This window comes from Camellia sinensis, chromosome 8 (genome assembly GCF_055761805.1).
Source record: "Camellia sinensis isolate YWXY chromosome 8, ASM5576180v1, whole genome shotgun sequence".
NCBI lineage: Eukaryota > Viridiplantae > Streptophyta > Magnoliopsida > Ericales > Theaceae > Camellia > Camellia sinensis.
Window position 1 is genome coordinate 32,096,844 of NC_138968.1, and position 21,224 is coordinate 32,118,067.

The following is a 21,224-nucleotide window of genomic DNA, read 5'->3' on the forward strand; positions in this document are numbered from 1 at the left end:
GGCAGCGCCCCACGTGGAGGTGGGGGTGCTGGGGGTCGTGTTCTGCTGGGGTCTCCAGCAGAACTGCTCCACCATATTAGAGTTTAACACTTTCACAGACTGATGAGAATGAGTCAATACCATGACATTTGAAACTGTATGCTATCACTTCTCACTTTCACAGACTGATGAGAATGTGCCAATACCATGACATCTGAAAATGTATGCTATCACTTTTCCTATCTGAACTTTGGTTTTCCTGTCATATAAATGTCCTCTTTTGTTTTAAACCTTCCTCCCCGCGTGAAGTGTTCATGGAAGAGAAACAAATTGAAATTTATCTTTCAAGTTTTCAACACAAGTAGTATTTCAATTCACAAGAATGGAAAATTAAAGCTTGTCAAATGGTATAGGAAATTAGAATGTGTGCCAACAAAACCATCCAGTAATTCTCTCCAAACCAGAGTTCCAGAAGCAGTCCAAACCTCTAGAAAACTCTCCATGTTTCAAGAATTAACTTAAAATAGAACCGCTACCCTGAAATCAATTCGCTTTCTGCACTCTACCTCTTTGTGCATACAAACATATATCAAATTTAGAGGAATGATTATGTAATATGACAATAACTTCATACCTTGCCCAGCCATTGTTCTGGCAGACTGACTAGTATCAAAATGTGCTGCTTTTTTTTTTTTTGCTCGCTGTATCACAATGTGCTATTTTCATATGTTGATTTCATCCAAATTTGTATTGTTATCGCCAATGGAATTAGCAAGGCCGATATTAACACTTAAACCATGGACAATTTGAATATATATTTTCTCCTATACCTGTGCATAGGATTGCATTCCTGTAAAATCTAGTCAACTCCTAGAAAGTAGCAAACACGTAGGGACGACAATGCCTAGCCTGACTCTTCTCTTCCAATGACACCAATTAGATTTACTCATTTAGATTCCCTACATCGAAAACCATGTGCTGCTATTTAAATTGGGATCCGACTAATGGTGGAATTCTTAAAACTCATTGTAAGAGAAAATGAAATGGGACCGGTCGTTGATTTGCCTTCTAACAGGGGCAATACAAAATAATCATGGGCTCCGTTGGGCTTTTTCTGATTATTTTAGTCACAAAAGACAAAATAGGTTATTTTAGCTAAAAAAACAAAATATCACATCTAACTCATAATCATTACATTCTTCTCTCACAAAAAAAAGCCAAAAAAACTAAAAAGTCAAAAAATCCTTTCCAAACCAAACTTTTTAACCCAACCAAAAAAGCTAAAAAGCCAAAAAGCTAATCCACTTCTCAAACAAGGCCGAATTATAGTAGCCACACTGGTATAGACCCAAGAAGTGAAATAAGTATATATATATATATATATTGTTTTTTACAGCAATCATCCACAAAGATGATGAAACAATGATCTATACTATTGTATTGATCATGAAAATTGCACCCAACATTAGAAACTCACCGGTCCCTTCTTATTTGACTTAAATGGAACCTGAGAGGGAGGAGAAGGGGAAAATTCAACCGGTAGCTGGGGAGAGTCTAACTCCCCAGAAAGCATTCCCACCACTTCCTTCATAGAAGGCCGGCGAGCAGGCAACTTCTGAATGCAGAGCATTGCAACAGTAAGGCATAACAATGCTTGTTTTTTATCCAAAATTTGAATAGACTGATCTACTAAATCAAGAAGCTTCCCTGCACGAGCAAGGTTCCGAGCCCAAGATAGAAGATTGGCGCGCTTGAATTCTGAAATGGGTGAACCGGTGACCTGAAGGGGACGTCGCCCAGAAACTAGAACTAGCAATAAAACCCCAAAGCTATAAACATCACATTTCTCCGAGATTTCACCGCCACAACCATACTCGGGGGCAATATAACAAACAGTTCCTCTGGTACTTGGTGTGCTACTACAACCACCACTTTTAGCCATCTCTCCACTAGCAGAGTCATGGCTGTTGCGACGAGCTCTCCCAAGCTCAGCGCTCAGCCCATCCAACCACCAATCCACACTACTCCGGGGACTACTGTTCCTACTCCTCTTCTTCTTCTTCTTTCTATCGGCATTCAATTCCTCCTCCATTGGCCACCAATTTTCACTATTATTGGCATCATTTATCGACCCCTGCTCATGTTTCTGCTTCTTCTTTTTCTTTTTCTCGAGTTCTTCACAATACTCCTCCTTCCACCACTCCCTTGCCGGTCTCCGCTTCTCTTTCTTCTTCACATTCTTGTCATCATCCATCGTAGTCCACCAATCCAATCGTTTTCTACTCTTCTTTCTCTCCGATTTTTTTCCATTTTGTCCTGAACTCGAAGAAGCTCCAATCCATTCACTTTTCGGCCTCTCCTTCTTGATCTCATTGCCAATCCACTCCATCACATAGTCCTTCACAACCCCAGACTCTGCCCCACTACCATTATCCTGTTTCCACCACCAATCCTTCCTCGAAAGACTCTTCTCCACCGCTAGAACCGCTCTCGGTGACAACGCCGCGGCCTCAACAGTCTCCGGTGGCGATGACTTGACCCCCAAAACCATCTCAGGCGACTTCTCTGAGACTGAAAGCCTAACAAAACTCTCCGGCGACTGGTTTGGACCAGAATTAGACTCATCAAAACCAATAGACCCATTGTCCTCATCCCGTCCATCCAATCCACCATTTGCTACTGCAATCTCACACTGATCTTCCGATTTTAACCTCGCCAACCCAAAATCCCCAATTTTGGCATTGAAATTCAAATCCAACAGAATATTACTAGGTTTTACATCGCCGTGAATCACCGCGGGATCACAATCATGGTGGAGATACTCCAACCCTTTCGCGATCTCGATTGCGATTTCGAACCGCTTCTTCCACTCCATGAGCTCCGAACACTTGCGATGGAACAAGCAATCTTGCAAGCTTCCATTATTCATGAGCTCGTAGACCAGTACCATACGGCGTCGCTTCTGATCGGAGGAGAATCCGATGGCGGAGACGATGTAGTCAGAATCCAATTTTCCAGCAAAAGAGAGTTCGTTTTGGTACTCGCGCTCGCCTTGGAGAGAGCCAACGTCCATGACTTTGACGGCGAGGTCTTTGCTAGGGTTTTTGAGGGTTCCGCGGTAGACGGAGCCGGAGCCGCCGTGGCCAAGGCGGCGGGAGGGGGAGAAGGAGGAGGTGGAGCGGCGGAGGGCGGAGTAAGAGAAGCGGTGAGGGGGTTTGGAATCGGAAACGACGGTGCGCTTTTTGGTGAGTTTGCGGAAGCAGAAGGTGAGGAGGAGGAGGATGGAGAAGGCGGCGGAGATGCTGCCGGAGATGGGAAGGAGGAGGGAGTGGTGAGGCGGCGGAGGCGGCAGTTGTGGCGGAAATTGGCGAGAGGGCATGGTGGTGGTGGTGGCGGCGGTGGTGGTGATGAAAATTTTGGAGGATTGGTTGATTGAAAATGGGAGTCAAGACCGATGATGATAAAAAAGGAGTCGCATCGCGTGAGTTTGACTTGGTAGCGCATTAATAGGATGATTGATTTGAAGATAGCAAAACACTAGTCTGTTTTGTTGTGTTTTTTCTCTGCTGAAGCGTCACGCACTGGTTTCCTTCTTCTTCTTCTTTGACATCGACTTGTCACTCAAGACTGATGAGTTGTTCTTTTGTTTATATTTTCTACAGTCTGAACGACTAATATTAACGGTATGGATTTTTTTCCGTCCGTGATATTAGAATTGTAAAAATTATTATATTTGGGTTTGGTAACGTTTACGTTTTTAATTTATATTTATAAAAATTTTATAAATTAATTTTTATTTATTTATTATTTATTTTTAGAAAAACATAAACTACAAATTCGTTTGGTAATTAACAAAATGTTTAAAAAAATTAAAAAATATAAAAAAGAGTGAGAAATAGCAAGTGGTGACAAGTGGCGGCGGAAGACGGTGGTGGAAAGTGGTGACGATGGGTGGTGGGTAGCTGGTGGTGGTAGATGGTGGCGGGTGGGTAGGTGACGATGGCGAGTGGTGGGTGGTAGCGAGTGGGTGGTGGTGGTGGAAGGTGGATGGCGGATAGCGGGTGGTGGTGGCAGGTGGGTGGTGGTGGCGGGTAGGTGGCGGGTGGTGGTGGTGGGTGGGTGACGGTGGCGGGTGGTGGTGAGTGGTGGCGGTTGAGTGGTGGGTGGGTGGGTTGGTGGTGATGGTGGATGGGTGGGTGACGGTGGCGGGTGGTGGGTGGTAGCGAGTGGGTGGCTGTGGCGGTGGTGGCAGGTGGGTAGCGAATGGCGGTGGTGGCGGGTAGGTAGCGGGTGGTGGTGGTGGTAGTGGTGGTGGGTAGGTGGTGACGGTGGCGGGTGGTAGGTAGTGGTGGTGGCGGTGGGTGGTGGCGGCAAGTAGGTGGCGGGTGGGTGATGGGTGATGGTGGTGGTGGTGGTGGTGGGTGGTGGTAGGTGGCTGGTGAGTCGTGGTGGCGGGCGGTGAATGGTAGTGGCGGGTGGCAGGTGGTAGCGGGTGGATGGCAGGTGGGTGGTGGGTGGTGGCGGTAGTGGTGGCGAGGGGTAAATGGTGGTGGCGAGTGGGTGGCTGGTGGCGGCGGCTGGTGGTGACTAATGGTAGTAGGTGGGTGGCAGGTGGTGGTGGGGAGTGGGTGGTAGGTGGTGGTGACAGAAGACGGTGGTGGAAAATGGTGGCGGGTGGTGGCTAGTGTTGGGTGGTAAAAAAAAAAAAAAACTGAAAACTCAAAATGGAAACACATTTTTTGTGTTTTCATTTTTTTGTCAAATTTATAAACTGAGACCACTGATTTATAAATTAAAAATTTTACCAAACAAGTTTTTTTTGAGTTTTTAAAATTTTTGTAAATATAAACAGAAAACTGAAAACGTAAGTGGTACCAAACGACACCTTCTCGTTTCAATAATCAAACCGTATAATATATATAACTCGTCGAGTACTATACGTCTATAAAAAATCACGTTGATCAGATATCGAGAACTACATGATCAGATTAGATTTCTTTCAATCGTTTATTTTTTCACCGTCATTTCTTTTATACAAAACTGATTTGATCACATAGTTATAAATATCCGATCAACGTGATTGTTTATAAACATATAGTACTCGACAAGTTTTATACGTTGAACAATTTAGATTATCGAAACGGAACCGATGGTAGGTCTTTACAAGACGAACAATACCCTTTAATCCGATCATGGATTGGAGAGAAGCCCTATCCTAATATTAATTGATCAATGATTGAGACTCCACCTCCACAAGACTCCACAAACATACATGAATATACCCTACACATACATAGAAGGTCAGAATCACTTTAAGAGTGTAAGGTCAACCCAAATGATCCCAAACATTATTGATATTAATTACACCAACATCCATTCTCTCATTTATGAATGAGTGTATCTAGCTCCTCTGCTGCTGTTGTGCAGGACGGAGGTTCCGTGCTGCCATTAAATTTGCACTATCATCCTTAAATTTTCGGATAAATTACACTGACACCTCTTTTATTTCTTAAAATTACACTGACACCTCTTATCAGTTAACAGAGTTAAATGGCATAGTGAAACTACTATTATACCCCTATTATTATTTATATTTTTTCTTTTATTCACCTATATTTTAATCTATCCTGTTATGTTGTTATGTGATCGGAGCATAACCGCCACCACCACAACAGCGACAACCACATTCGAAGTAGAAGGTAAGATCTCCATCATCTCTTGCCCGAAACACCATCATTTATGTAGTGACTAGGCTGCTACAAGTGTTCACACCACCGTGAACATTTGCAGTACCACCTGGATGCTCTTGTTAGTCTGAAGGGTGAACAAGTACTAATCAGGTTCTGAAGTGATTCATTTTTTACATTTGTAGTTCCATATCATGCATCCAATTCTCTTCTAGCTCTTGGTGTGAATATATATCTATTTTTTTTTTCTCGACTTTTATTCTTTAGGCAGTCCTAGTGTAATCTTTTACGCTGGAGGAACATTATGAACAAAAGCTTATTTTTATGTTTTCCATTCAGTATACTTGCTCAGATCTATAGATCCAATGACGAAAGAACACGCAGTGATGGCCTTGTTGAATCTCTCACTTGTTGGAATAAATTCAAATTTCTCTGGATTCATTTTGACCAATTTTCTTTGAGTTTAAATTCAAATTCAAATTCAAATTTCTCTAGGTTCATCTTGACCAATTTTCTCTGGGTTCAAATTCAAACTGAAATTTCTCTTACAACTTGTGTTTGTAATATTTACCAATCAACTAGTCTTTGACATTAACTATCACTAACAGATTGCATAAGTTTGTAATTGCAGGAGTTATGACTCTGATATCAAAGGTAACTTTAAATCATTTCAAGTATTGTATGCTCAATATCACAAATATGATCAACATAATACGCCTAGAAGAAAAATATTATTGTTATGAAATTATGAAATTCGATCCTTTCCTGGCAAATAGAAGATGAAATACCTTGATGTAGCAACAAGGAAGTGGCAGACCAACACGCCCAACAGAAGTGTCATCCCACTAAGTAAAAGCAACTCCATAACACGTTTTTGTGAGGCCATATCCTTGACCAATAGGAGCCCTGAGTAAATCAGAGAAAATTTCTCTAGGTTCATTTATAAACCAGAGAAAATTCAAATTTCTCTGGATTCATTTTAATTTTCTCTGGATCATAAAGACACATTATTTTATGAAATCCAGAGAAATTCCCGAATACATCTTCAAAAAATCAATCATCACATAAATTTATTCCAACAACTGTTAATAAGTTAAAACAAACCAAAAATCAAATCTGAACAAGATTGAAATTACCCACTATAATATTCACCATTGATCAAATGACCCATCAATTTATGAACTAAAAAGTTCTACAAAAATCCAGAGAAATTTTCTCTGGGGTTTTTGTGAATTTCTCTAGAGTTGAAGTGAATTTCTTTGGACTAAGAGAATTTCTCTGGGTTGAAGTGAGTCCAGAGAAATTCTGGTAAGATTTTATCTGTGAAGTCAATTTTTCTCTAGTGTGATTGAATTTTTCATTGAATTTCTCTGGTTGAGAAATTCTTTGGTTTGAAAATCTATAATTTGTTTGTGTATATTTTTTGGTTTCAATGCTTACCAATCATGATGTGCAATTGTTTGGTTTTGAGTAAATTTTAAGCTCATCATGAGATTACAGATGTTTGGGGTTTGAAGGATTCTGACTTGTTTGCAATATATGTTAAAAGAGTTTGAATCCAGTGAAATTTCAATTTTCTCTGTCCTGTTTGGAATTTTCTCTGTGATGTATCTAGAGAAATTCTCTGAATCGAATTTTCTCTGTGATGTGTCCAGAGAAATTCTCTGAATCGAATTTTCTCTGGATTGATACTGAGGGACCTTAGACATTATAAAAATATTGAATGTCCTTTATGCTATAAAATCTTAATACCAAGGATCTTAAAAAAAAATCCCTTTTCTTTTTTTTAAATAGAAACTAATTTAATGAAAATAAATATCAAAAAATTAATTTAAAAAAATTATTTCCACTCTGCCAAAAGATAAAATTATATAAAAATGATGCGTTTTTAATTTTTTTTCACCAATTTAATCTTTAGTTTCTTAGAATTTTTTTTTGAAAATAGGTTCTAAAAACTAAACCAAACCAAACAAAACTTTATAATCAAGAAAGTATCAGCATTATTCATTAAAAAAAAAAGTCATTACATTTCAAATAACACATAAGTCAATAAATACAAAATAAGTTGTGTAACGATTTTACTCTTGAAATGGAAAATTTTTCGTTTGTAAATGAAACAATATATTTGATTGTCCTTATTTAAAATAAGATTTCAAAATTTAGAATCAAAAGTATCACAATTAAAAGTTAAGGATCAAAGTGACACAAAACCCAAACTATAGGAACTGTTAGTGTAATTCGCCATTTAAAATATATATTCACTTTTGTAATAAAATATTATTTTATTTATTTTTAGTTTAACTATTTGTATATATATATATATTATGGGAAATTTTAATATTCACACCCATCAAATCGGTGTATTGTATGCACCTCTAATTATGTCATTTTCTTCTTTAGTTATGACTCATAAGATCTTTAGTTATGTCTTATATTGTGTTTAGTTATGAATTTATTTATTTTTATTTTTTAAGTTATAACTCAAAAAGAATAAAATTATGTCCTTTTTTTTTTCTTTCTTTAGTTGTAAAGTGTATCTGGTGTACACCCTTTGACGGGTATGTACCAAGTGTTTTTCATATTTTATACTTAAGATATTAAGTCTAGTTGTTGATAGTATATGATTTCTCGAGTTCAATTCTTTTTCTAGTAAACTCTATATCTCTAACCGCACCAATATTTAGTACATTTTATTTATATAAAAAAAAATTACGATGTTATTGACAGTTTACATAAGGCTAAGCAAAGAAATCGAAAAATCTGCAAACTAAATCAATTCAGGCCAATCCAGTAGGCTTGGTTTATTTTTTTTAATTCATGATTCGATTCTGGTTTGGAAAATTGAGAAACTGATCTCCGCAGATCGGTTCCAGGTCCACGATTCTGAATTTGAACCAAACAGGACTGTATAACTTAAACCATATATGTTTATTTACTAAATATTATGTTTGTTTAAGTTAATGATGGAACGATGTGCATGGTTATATTTTGAAAGTTTATGTTTTAAAAAATATGATAGATTAATGTTAAACAATATTTGCTTAATGTTATGTTTTTTACTTATTTGGTTAATATAATGAAAGCAGTTTATTTGATGGATATGTTATTATTATTTTTTAAAATTTATGATATGTTGAATTTTTTTTTAAATGTTATATGATTTTTCTTATGAACAAATTATGTGAAACTGTGATTCCAAACCGCTCTCATCTATGAACTCATACATTTTGATCCCCTCAATTATAAAAATATATCACTTTTACTTAGGAGTGGACAAATCTCAACCTAAGCTTGCATTATATAGCAAAAAATATATGTCATCCTAAATCCGGCACGTCCCAACATTAAGCCTAATCTAACTATTCTTAACCCAGACCTAAAAAAAATTCAAATTCCACGAACGGCCACTTAACCCAATGATATGAGCTATTAATCATTTTTATTTATTTACTTTCAATGAATATTAAATTATTTTATCAGAAAGTACGGTCGAAAATCAAATTTGCCTTTGGATTTCGAAATTTGGCAGTTTTGTCACTGTGCTATAAATTGCAGAGAATTGATGAATTCACTTTGCCTTAAATTGCAGTACATTTTGGGACGTATAATAAAACAAAAAAATTAGGGTAATAGAATTTGAGATCCAGAATTTATCCAAAAATAAATATGTGTAATAGAGATTAAATTGATAAAATGTGAAGTCCACATATAAGATGAATCTAAGCTATTAATGTGAATATCTAAATAATTTTTAGATTTCTATGTTTGAGTCTGTAATATTACTGATAATAAAATATCACACTTATAACAAAAATAAAATGGTATTCAATCACTATCTATATAATAAGGAAGCTCTATTTTTCAATCTAGATGGAACATCTATCTTACGTGGCAATAAGATTGAAAGGCTGAAATTAATTTGCGAGTTGTCTTTTTACCTTGACCGTTGGATATAGGCTTCAATTTTGAAACCCATTTCATCATCTCTCTCTTCTTCATCATCTCTCTCTTCAAACCATTTCAAACCCATTTCATCATCTCTCTCTTCGTCACTGCCCAAAACATTTCAAACCTATTTCACTATTTCTCTCTCTTTCATTGCTAAAGTGATTGTATTCAAACCCATTTCTCATCACTGCTTTAGTAATTCTTCGTTGCTTCACCGGCTCTTCGTTGCTTTGGTGATTGTTATTGGTAGCATCAAGATTGTTCGCCTTTAGGTAACACCTCTCTCTTTCCCTCAAGGTCTCAGTCGCCCCCTCTTGCCAACCCCACCCGAAACCCCTTCCCAACCCCACCTGGAAATTTTCTTGGTTGTTTTAGTCATTTATAAATTGATTGATTTTCTTTGTTGTTTTCTCTCATCTCATGAAATGGATTAATCAATAAATCGGACATTTTTTGGTCGAACATTTTTTGGGGATTAATCAGTAATCGTACAGTAATAAAGGGCTATTTTTGGCCAATAAGGGTTTGAAAAAATTTATATCCTATTTGGTAAGAAACCCAAGAAATATTTTTATGTTCTATTTGGTTACTGAGAAAGTGGGGGATTCATCAACAAATTGATGAATCTAAACTGATGAATCACATCCATCAAGAAAGATGTATCCACAAAATTCCCATGATGCTTGGAATCTAAACTGATGGATTGGCCTTTAAAATAAGTTTATAGAAGGGTTGGATTTGGGTTGCTGGTAGTGAGTTTGATTTGGTGAAATGTGTTGTTTGGAGGATTTGGATTTGTTGCAAGTTATTTGTGTTTTTGTCTACCATGAGATAATTAATTTTTCCTACAATTCACTAGAAATATCAGTAGTGTAGCAGGCATGGACAAATTTTTTTTTTATTATACATTTTAATGTGAATTGATGGGTTGATTCACTACATTTTTTTTATACAGTTTGGTTTGTATCCACTATATTGGTTTCTATTGTTTGTTTCATGAATAATTACAAAAAATAGTATTCTAAGTGTCATTAATTAGCTTTCAAAATATGCTTCATTCAAATGTGTCATTAATTAGCTTTCAAAATATGCTTCATTCAAATGTGTCATTAATTAGCTTTGTTACAGTTCTTCATTCAATTTTGAAGTGCCATTGAGACCTATGGTAAATATAAGATATCTTTGGAGATTGACTTTATTTATTGTTGTTTATGGTTAAAACGCTTTCCTATGGTAAATATATTTCTTCATCATCTTTGTCTTCCTTTAGCTTTAGGTATATATTTCTTAGATTTTTCTCACTTTTTTTTTCTTCTCTTCTCCCCTAAAAATCATGTCCCTTAGTGTAAATTACGTGTGAGTTTGCTTAGTTGGTGAACTTATAGAGTACTGAAAAGAAGTAAAGAAAACTTTACAAATTTAAACTACATTCTATTAGCTGGAGCATTATATAAAACTGTACGAACATGGCAAAATAGGTTTGTTCGATAGATAACACCATTCTTCTCCTTTGCTTTTGCTAGAAGGCCAATGGACACAGTAGCAAATAGACAATCATAATATGGCTGTTTGCCATCTTTTTGAAGGAATGATTAGATAGTGCATTGAGTAGATAACCTGTGTGATGAGGTGGTATTTATAATATATTGCCCATTACAAACCAAACTAAATGAATTTATTAGAAAATTTAAGAATCACCATTCTTGCGTTTTTCTTTGTTATGTATATCTTTGTTAGGCTTATTTTTATTTTTATTTATCCATCATTGTCCAAGAAGAGTGATTGAACAATAACTAAGTTGTAAGTTTGAATATGGATTTGTGAACATAATCAAAGTTAAGGACATCACTTCCTTGCCTTAATCAAAGTATCTGAGTGCATGATTGATTAACAATTTCTAAATAAAAAAATTCAACTCATGATAAAACCTTGCAGTATGATGAGCTTCCTTCTTTTTTATTTTTATTTATTTTTCTTTCATATGCTTAGACTTGAATAAAATTTTAATTGGCAACCTCATCCCTACTATAGATTTTTTTGGTTTTGTTTAAGAAAATGTAATCTATGTGGGTTAGCTATAAAGTTTAGTACAATACTTCTTTTGTATGAATCTATTAAGGGTATTGAATCATGGTTTTAGGTAAAGATTTAAATTTTTTTTCTTCTTTTTAATTTTTTTTCTTCTTTTTCAAATCCATATTCAAGTTCATGATCCAAACACAGTTTAAAAGAATTAAATTGTTGGTGTTTAGTTTCCCGCACAAGATCATAATAAGCAAGACATTGTTGGTGTTTATTTGCAATTTTTCAATTACATTTTAGTAGTTTTTGCTTTTCTTAAATTGAATATCAGATAGTTTGAATGCTTAGGATAAAAGAGGAAGCAAAACCAATTTATAGAAGAAAAAAATAAATTAAGTAATACCAATCTTTTGAACTAAGAATTTTTAGTGTCTGTACATGATATACCTAAAACAAGTATTTACTCTTCAACCACATTTTTTTTTAATCTTTTCCTCAATTTTTTTTTTCTCCCAAAAATGAAAAAATCTTGGAAAGACAATTCTTAGATCTTTTTAAGGTTAATAATTCTATTCTTATAACATTTTCTTATGTACATTGAAACATTTCTTTCTCATATCTATCTTTTGTCAAAAAAAAAAAAAAAAGGTTAGCTTAGTTATATCTTGGAGATGGTTTAGCAGCCGACCACCCAGTGGATGAATTATTTTTGATGAAATTGTTTGTTGGTTGTATGGAGCTTGACTTTATGAAATATATTTTTTTTGTTTGTTTTTCTATCTATTTGTCCACTTTAGGTGCAAAAGTATATATTTGTTGACTTTACTACTATATATGTTTCTACTCATTTGCACCCTTAGTCAAGTTGGGGTAATGTGGCATATCTAAAAATTTTAGGATTTATTAATTTGGAAGAAAAATGGTAAGATTCATTAATATTTTCTTCTGATGTTGTTGGAGTCAGATTGTGTTATCAATACCTGAAAATTTTAGATTGATTCATTATTTTTATTTAATGTTTGGAGTCAAATTATTATTTTCAAACTATGTAGATGTGCAAATCTTTTGTTATTTGTTAATTTTAATAAATATATTCTACGAAGCAAAGTAGTAAGTGATTGATGTGTTTTATTGATATTTCAGTTGGAAACGCAACTCATTTTGATAAATTGTTTAATTTTAGTAAAATTTGGTGGCGGAAAATGATTGGTAGGTTATTAGTTTGACATTTGCATATTTATGTGATTTTTTATTAATTCTTTCAATGATATATTTTATTCATGGTATATGAATTAGCTTTATAACTTTTGTCATATCGGCTTCTTTTTTTTTTGTCAGAATAATTAGGGATATGTCCTGCTTAAAAATGTTTCAAGTTCTTTGAGAAATGTCCTACTTATATTTGTAATCTACACCAGCCATTTTTTATATTCATATAGATTTTTAGAAACTATAGAGTTATAGTCTAAATGGGATGGGATTGAAGTTTCTGAAAACATGTTTTATGTGTTGCTGGAAATTGATTTACTTCTCTTGTATTTTGGGTCTTTAACTCTAACATCTAACTTAGTTCTACATAGATTTGCTTCTTTCTACTTCTCCTATATTTTTTTTCTTGCAATGTAACCTCTCTCTTACAAGATGTGCTGGGCCAAAAAAATTAGTGCCAAAAAGGGTAGACTTTGGACCAAAACTCATCTGACAATCAAACTGTATGTAGAACATCACTACCAAAGAGGTGGTGTACTGGATTGAAAGGAATTTTGCATATTTAGATTAGCTTGGAATTTCGGCTTGTAGTGTCTTCAAATTGATGATTGATTAGAGGAAGGAAAAAGGTTGTTTACTTCCATACTATTTATTTGGCAGTTTGATTGAGCTTCTTTTTCTGTTTTCCTTTGCCCTATGTTTTAATTTTTTGGAATAAAATGTCACATAAAACTCTAAGGTAATGTTTGGTTCATTGTAATAAAGTGTAAAGATTCCTTAGACTTCTCATGTTTGGTTGACTAAAAGAATAATGAAAAATTCATTGTAATGGGAGTCATCATTAACCATTATAAGGGAATGATCATTCCATAGGGAAGTGTAAGCAATAACCATTTCATCTCATTTAAGTGCACCAAATAAAGCATAAATGAGATTGAAGTGTTTCAAATATGATTAGTTTTTTGATAAATGATTTGGGTTATTTTGATAAATGTGTGAATTGGATTTGTTTTTTAACATGCAAAGTAATGTTCTGTGATCTTTTGTTTTTATTTGATTGCTAAAAATTATAATTATAGTGAGAAAGAAATAGCCTGCTGTACTATAATCATGGCGCAATTAAGTAATTAAACAGTCAGTGTACAACCCATTGGTATTTAAACCCAATCTATTTATAGCACTATTAAATGAGTTATTTCTTCACTATAGGAATGTGGTGTTTCAATCTCTTCAATAATTTTGGAGTTCATTTTAATTCAAATCATGGACAACATTCATATTTTTGGTTATGTATTTTTAGTTTATATTTTATGAATCGAGGCTTAATTTCTTACTTATTATTTATAATTTTCCTCATAATCAAATGCTTTTGTATTATTTTTTACAGGTGGATGATATGTTGGAGGAAACAGTAATATTAGATTTGTATACTAATTTTTTATTTAATCTACATTTCTTAATATATTTTTTTCTATATATACACAGGTTCAATTTCTTCAAAACAGTCCATAATGAACTGGACTTCAATGTCCTCTGTGTTCGTGGGGTAAGCCCACTAATCAAACTTATTTGTTTCTCATGTTTTTTTCTTAGTTTTTTGAAAGGCAAAGGCAAATGCAAATAAGAAGCTTAAAGGAAAAGGAAAGAAAAACTACTCAACAAAGGGAATAAAAAATACACAAGTGGTATGGTTCTTTTCAAGTTTGTTTTGGAGCATGGGGGAATGTGATATTTTGAAGCATGCACAATCTATGTGTAATTTTTTTTTACCGTACAGTTTGTGAAGATGAGCACGGTGCTTTTAATCCTTAATATTACTAATTTTCAATAAATTATATAGCGATCATGGTTTTAACGCGACACTTGTGGTAGTTCGGACTCGGGTTTATGGTTTCTGAATGTTGTTCATTGTCTTCTCCTCTTTATTCCTCCCTAAATTTGGTTATTTGGATGTGTTGAGTGAGTTTGGAACATGTTGGTTGCTTAGTGTTCAAACCTCGTGTTGTCCAGAATTTTGGTCCTCTGCTCGAGCAGCCTTTCTTGCGCTCGAGCGAGGTTTACAAACTCTCAGTACTTAGCACGTCTGCAAAAGTACTGGAGGAGTGTTTTTCAAGCTTGAGCGGCGTTTCCTACGCTCGAGCGAGTGGGCACTCGAGCGTCCCTTCTTGTGCTTGAGCGGTTTGTCTGTTGTCTACAAAAGTGCTAAAGGTCTGTAATCTGCACTTGAGCAGGACCTTTTGCGCTCAAGCGGAACAACTTATTGTGTCTAATGCTCGAGCGTCAACTCTTGCGCTCGAGCAGATTGTACGTATATCAAATCGTGAAAAATGACATTTTACATCATTTTTTCAGATCTTTTCTTCTAAAAATCCTAAAGTGAGACTCTCTCTCTCTCTTTCTAAAATACACTCTCTCTATTCATTTTCTCCTAGATTCGTTGATCTCTCCACCCTAGTGTCTTTGGAAAAAGGGTATAGTATCTTGAGAGCTTCATTTTGATCCGATTGGAGTTTGGTTTTGGTATCGTTGGAGTTTCGTGCTTGCTCCATTGGTCTTCTAAACTTGAGGTAGGGACTTTCTACACCTTGTTATGATTTTTAGCTTAGTTATTTGTGGTTGTGTAACAATAGTGGGTTTTGGGAGTATTATGAACAAACCTAGGGTTTGGGATATAAAATCAAAAGAGGGGTTTTGAATAATGTGAAATAGATGGTCATGGGGTTAATTGTAAGGTTGTATTGTCGCCAAATGCTTGATTTGGGCCACTTGGGTTGCTATTTGGAAAAGGGAGGAGTTTTGCCCTAAATGGTTTGAATATTTATTTTGCATAAATATATGAAATTGGTGTTGCAAACATAAAATTGGATGGATATTGGTAGAAATAGTGGAATTACATATGTATTTTCTCATACATATGGAAATTTGAATAAGTTATCTGTCTTGAGATTGAATATTTGTTTAGAAATAACTGTGTTGGACTATTGGTGGAGGATAGTCATGATTGTTGTAGATATTGAATGAGGATTAGGTAAATTGAAACTAATCTATTGTTGCTTGTCATAGAATATGACTATGGTTTATATACATCGTATATGTATGATTATTTGGGAGGAGAAAGGGGATGTACTCCATTGTGTGGGAGGAGATAGGGGATGTACTCCATTGAAATTAAGTTGGCCGGAGTGTCTAGGGTGAAAGTCCCGAAAACTTGTGTATACATGGGTGCCGATCCCGCGGATGAAATTTCTGTAAAATGGTAGATTTGAAGAGTTTGTGTGGTAGTGTATTGAGTTGGAAAACCACTAAGTTGTAGTCTCAGTTGGGTTATTGAAAAATGATGAAAGTGACTCATGAATTGAGAATACTGAATGAGCTTTAAATGAATTGAAATAAAATGAATTGAGTTATGAACCTTAGCGTCTTTCGATTATATAAAATGTGGAGATTTTGTCACCGACATGGTAGATACACATTGTACTTATATCTTTGTTAAATCTCATATATTATGTTAGATTGTTTCTACTGGGCTTTGGCTCACCCTACTTTAGGAAACCATATCAGGTACTGGTGACATGCCTCCTCCAAGGACGTAGCTTGGGAGGACCTTGGAGCCAAATTCTCTTTTTATGTTATTTTGTATTTAATGTTCGTTCAAGCCTAGGGCTTTATATGTACAAAGCTTATGACTCTCTTTTGTTATAACCAAGCACTGACTTAGAAAGATGTAAGCTCGTAGGGCATTTATTCAGTTGATCATTCACTGGTATTACATGCTATAGATTCAGGATGCACATTTATGAATGTATATTGCATGTGTTACCTTTTGTAATACAAACTATGATGAATGAAAGTATTTTATTTCTGTTATTCTCCCCTTTATGAGTTGGATTTATTATATTATTTTTGGGGGCATTACAAATTATGCATCCTTAAAAAACAATAAACTTGAAAACATTATAAAGGATCTTTTAGAAAGATATAAAATTTCCAAATAGAAGAGGGAGGTAACTAAAGTTTAAAAAAGAATACAAGTGATGAAAGAAGGAAATAAATTGAAAGCGTATTTTTTGTAACGCCCCGAAATAATTACAATAATCCATCCACAATATCAATAAATGACAACAATAATAAAGTAATTATCTTCCATTAAATCTCATTGAATTTACGAAAAGAAACATATGCGGTATACATTCATAATATCTGGCCCTGAATCTATAGCATATGTTACGAACAAAAGAAAAAGAATGGAAGTTAAACAAATAAAAAATGCCCTACAGGCTTACAACTTTCTAAGATAGTTCTTGGTTACAACAAAAGTGGATTTTAGGTCCAATACATTTAAAGCCCTTGGCTATACAAAAATGAATACAGCAAAAGAGCGCTTGTTCTAAATCCTCCCAAGCTACTACCTTGGCGGAGGCATATCATCAACACCTGAAATGTTTTTCCCATATAGGATCAGCCAAAGCCTAGTAGAAATAATCCAACACAATATATGAATCTTAACAAAGCTATAAGGTGATGCATATTCAATGCTTGTACCAAAACGTTTTATATCTCTTTCCAAAACCATGCCATGCCAAATTAATATCATAATTCATAAATCTTTTTCTTTGCAATAGAAAATAGGGTAGTGAATCACACTCTGGAAAATTCAAAACAATACAATCTTTCCCATAAATTGTCCGGAGGAAACCATAAACCGGGAATCATGTAAACGTACGCTATAAAAGCACTACTATTGCCATTTCATGGAAATTTCGTCTGCAAGATCGACACCCATGTATACGCGTGATTTTCGGGACTTTCACCCTGAAACTTAGGCCAACTTAGTTCAACATTACAATTCATGTTTCCCAAATTCACCATTTTTCTCAAAATGGGAAACATTTTCAATGTATAAGTGAGAAATAATGCTCAATGCAAATAAATGAGAAAATAGTTTCAATTCTCCTAGTTCACATGCAATCTCTACAACAATCATAGCTATCCTCTACCGATAGCCCAAAACAGATATTTCTAAATAAATAATTTATATTTCATAAAGATAAATTTTCCAAATCTCAATAAGTGAGTGATAATACATATCCAAATCTACCATTCTCATCAATACCAACTCGATCTTACATTTCTAACACCAATTCCATTTATTTATACAAAATAAACATTTGAGACAATTAGGGCAAAAACCCCTTTTTCTTCCAAAACATATTCCGAGTATCAAAATCAAAAATTTTATCACAACTCAACCTTATTTCCACTTCCACAACCATTTTCAATACATCCATTTAAAAACTCCTCTTTTGATTTTAAACCAAAACCCTAGGTTTGTCCAAAATCCTCCAAAATCATGAGATTGTTTTATGAAGACAATTAGCTAAGTTAAAAATCATAAAAGAGTGTAGAGAATTCCTACATCGAGCTAGAAGACGAGAAAAAGAGTGAGGAGACTCCAACCACACCGAAATCCAACTTTGTTTGGATCAAAATGAAGCTCTAGGTAAGCTCTACTTTTTTAACAAAGGGACTAAGGTGTAGAGATCAATGGATGATGGTGTATTTGAGGGTTGAAGATGAGTTTTAGAGAGAGAGTGAGAGATTAGGGTTTTGAAATGTTTTAGAGAGAGAGAGATGAAAGAGTGATATAAAATGGCCTGTTTACAAATTGATAAACGCATAGTTTGCTCGAGTGCAAGAGTTGCCGTTCTAGCGACCAGACAAAATAAGTTGTTCCACTTAAGCGCAGAATACACACTCCCAGTAGTTTTGCAGACAGAGTTCATTGCTCGAGTGTAAGAAGCTTCACTCGAGCGAAGAATACAAACTCTCAGTAGTTTTATAGACCTGCAAAAGTACTGGAGGTTCACAAAGACCGCTCGAGCGAAGGGACAAAAATCTGGGCAACAAAAGTTTGAAAAACAAGCTATCAACCTATTCTAAATGCAATCAACACAACGAAATAGCCAAACTCAAAGAGGTATAAGGGGAAACATGACATGAATAACTATAAAAGACAATGAAACCCGAATTTAAAACATACAATGGGTCAGGTCTGAACTAGAAATGCTATAACCTCCCATCCTTAAGGAATTTTGTCCTTGAAATTTAAGCCAAACAATAAAACCAAGGTTTAAATAAATTGAAACAATGATAGTAAATTATAGCCAACACCATGACCCATCCACCAGTCATCTTCTCCCATTAACATAATAAATGAATTTCAACACTGAATACACAGTTCATATTTCCAAAACATATACAATGTTTATTATTACATTAACATAACAAAGTTTTCAATACATGTTCAAACATCAATAAATAAGTCCGGATATTTCTCACGGACCTCCGCCTCACACTCCCAAGTGGCCTCCTCAACACCATGGTGTCGCCATAACATTTTTACCAAAGGAATTGTCTTGCCTCGCAAGACTTGGTCTTGAGTATCTAAAACTCTAGCCGGTCTCTCCTTATACAAGGCATCCTCATCAACCTCTAACTTAGTCCAATCTAACACTTGTGAAAGATCCGGCTCATACTTCTGAAGCATATAGATATGGAACATGTCATGAATCCCAGAAAGTTATAGCGGCAAAGCCAAACAATAAGCTACCTCCCTAATCCGTTCTAGGATCTCAAAAAGTTCAATAAACCTAAGAGACAACTTCCCACTCTTACCAAACCTCATCAAATCCTGCCTAGGTGATATCTTCAAAATGACGTGATCTCCCATCTCAAAGGACAACGGTCTCCTCCTACGGTCGGCATAGCTCTTCTGACGACTTTGAGCCGTAACCAACTTCTTATAGATAAGTGCACCTTTCTCTTTCGTTTCTAGGACCAACTCTAGACCCAACATAGGTGCATCACCCACCTTAGCCCAACACACAAAAGACCTACACGGCCAACCATACAAGGCTTCAAACAGTGCCATTCCAATACTCGACTGGAAGCTGTTATTATAGGCAAACTCCACTAAGGGCAAGTGCCTCTCTCACAACTCCTTAAAGTCAAGGACACAAGTTTGAAGCATATCTTCAAGGATCTGAATAGTACACTCGGACTGCTTGTTAGTCTGAGGATGATAGGCGGTTATAGACACCCTATTTTTAACCGCCCTTAAGACTTGGGCGCTTTATTCCAAACACCCGATGATGAAAGTTACACTATGCAATCGTTCAGATCTTTAGCAAAAGAATTTGGGTTCGAGATCTAATCCCAAACCTTACACCCTATTTTGGCCAAACTATTTTAGACCTCAAAACCCTCTTTTTCAAAATATTTTCCCAAATGTTTCTATGATATTTCGGGGCTCGCATTTCGTTTAAAATTTTGCACTTTCCTGTAAACTGAGTAAGGACAAAGTGGATATAAATGGAAGGAAGGTGAACTCTTTGAAAAATATTTAAAAATATCTTGTTTACAGGTTTGGAGTTGAAGGAAATAGGAGGGGGGGAAGAAAACTAGTTCGGGGAAAGGTTGAACATCAAACTGTTAAGAGAGAAATGAGTAGCCTTCACAAAATTAGGCATATCTCTTTATACACTTAGAATTTAGATGTGAGGTTACTACCATTGGAAAGTATACTTCTAGGGCTTCAATTTAGACTCAAGAATCACCTAAAACCGAGTTCGGATGAGGGAGATATAGCCGTTTGAAGTTGGGCTTGCAAAGCAAATTTTTGGACCTGGCCGGGTTTGTTTGGACCCGGTCATGGCTTGTTTAGACCCAGTCGGGTTCCAATGAAAACTTGTCCAAAGTCCCTTTTTAGGCACGGTTTTTCATTTTTGGGCCTGGCTGTGTGTTTTTGGGCCCAACCGGGTCTCATTTGTGCCAAATAGAACAGCTGGCGGGAATTGGACAACTAGCTTTGTTTGAAGATATTTTTGATCAATTTGGCTCAAATTCTATAAATAGACCTCCTGCATTCAGAATTAAAGGTTAGAAGATTTTCCTAAGGGCTTTGAGGGAGATTAAGAGCTAAAACCATCGTCTTTACTTCCTTTGATCTTCAAATATTCTTGAACAATACATACACCATTAGAGCTTGTTCTTGGAGCTTTTTGTTGAGATTTCAAACTAAATTTTAGAAACTTGAGGGTGTTTTGAATCAAGTTTTTTAACTAAGAAGTTATCTCTTTTTTCAAGAGGTATAACTTTGCTTCTTCTTCCTTACTTCTCTCTCACTCTTTTTCTCTATTTTCCTTAATTTAGACATTGTTTTTGGATTGTTTTGGATCTATTTCAATTGTTGGAACTTGGGTTTGAATAGCTACCAAAGATAGAGAGCCTTAACACCCTTTCTTGCACCTTATTGCTCATCCCCAACTGATTTTCAAAGTTAAAAAAGGCTGAAAAACATGGTTTAGAAGTCTCAAAAGT

The 21,224-nt window shown here is 35.3% G+C and overlaps 1 protein-coding gene across 1 annotated transcript; it reads right to left on the bottom strand.

Annotated features, from left to right (window-relative positions):
- Positions 1-1,335: 1,335 nt before the first annotated feature.
- Positions 1,336-3,622, bottom strand: LOC114289201 (receptor-like serine/threonine-protein kinase At4g25390). The gene has a single exon (XM_082882415.1). The coding sequence runs from the start codon at positions 3,356-3,358 to the stop codon at positions 1,445-1,447; it is 1,914 nt and encodes a 637-aa protein (XP_082738541.1). The 5' UTR covers positions 3,359-3,622; the 3' UTR covers positions 1,336-1,444.
- Between the last annotated feature and the right edge of the window lie 17,602 nt (positions 3,623-21,224).

What these genes read in the sequence shown, in the direction of transcription:
- LOC114289201 (XM_082882415.1), bottom strand. Translation starts at nt 3,358, where the DNA reads ATGCCCTCTCGCCAATTTCCGCCACAACTGCCGCCTCCGCCGCCTCAC.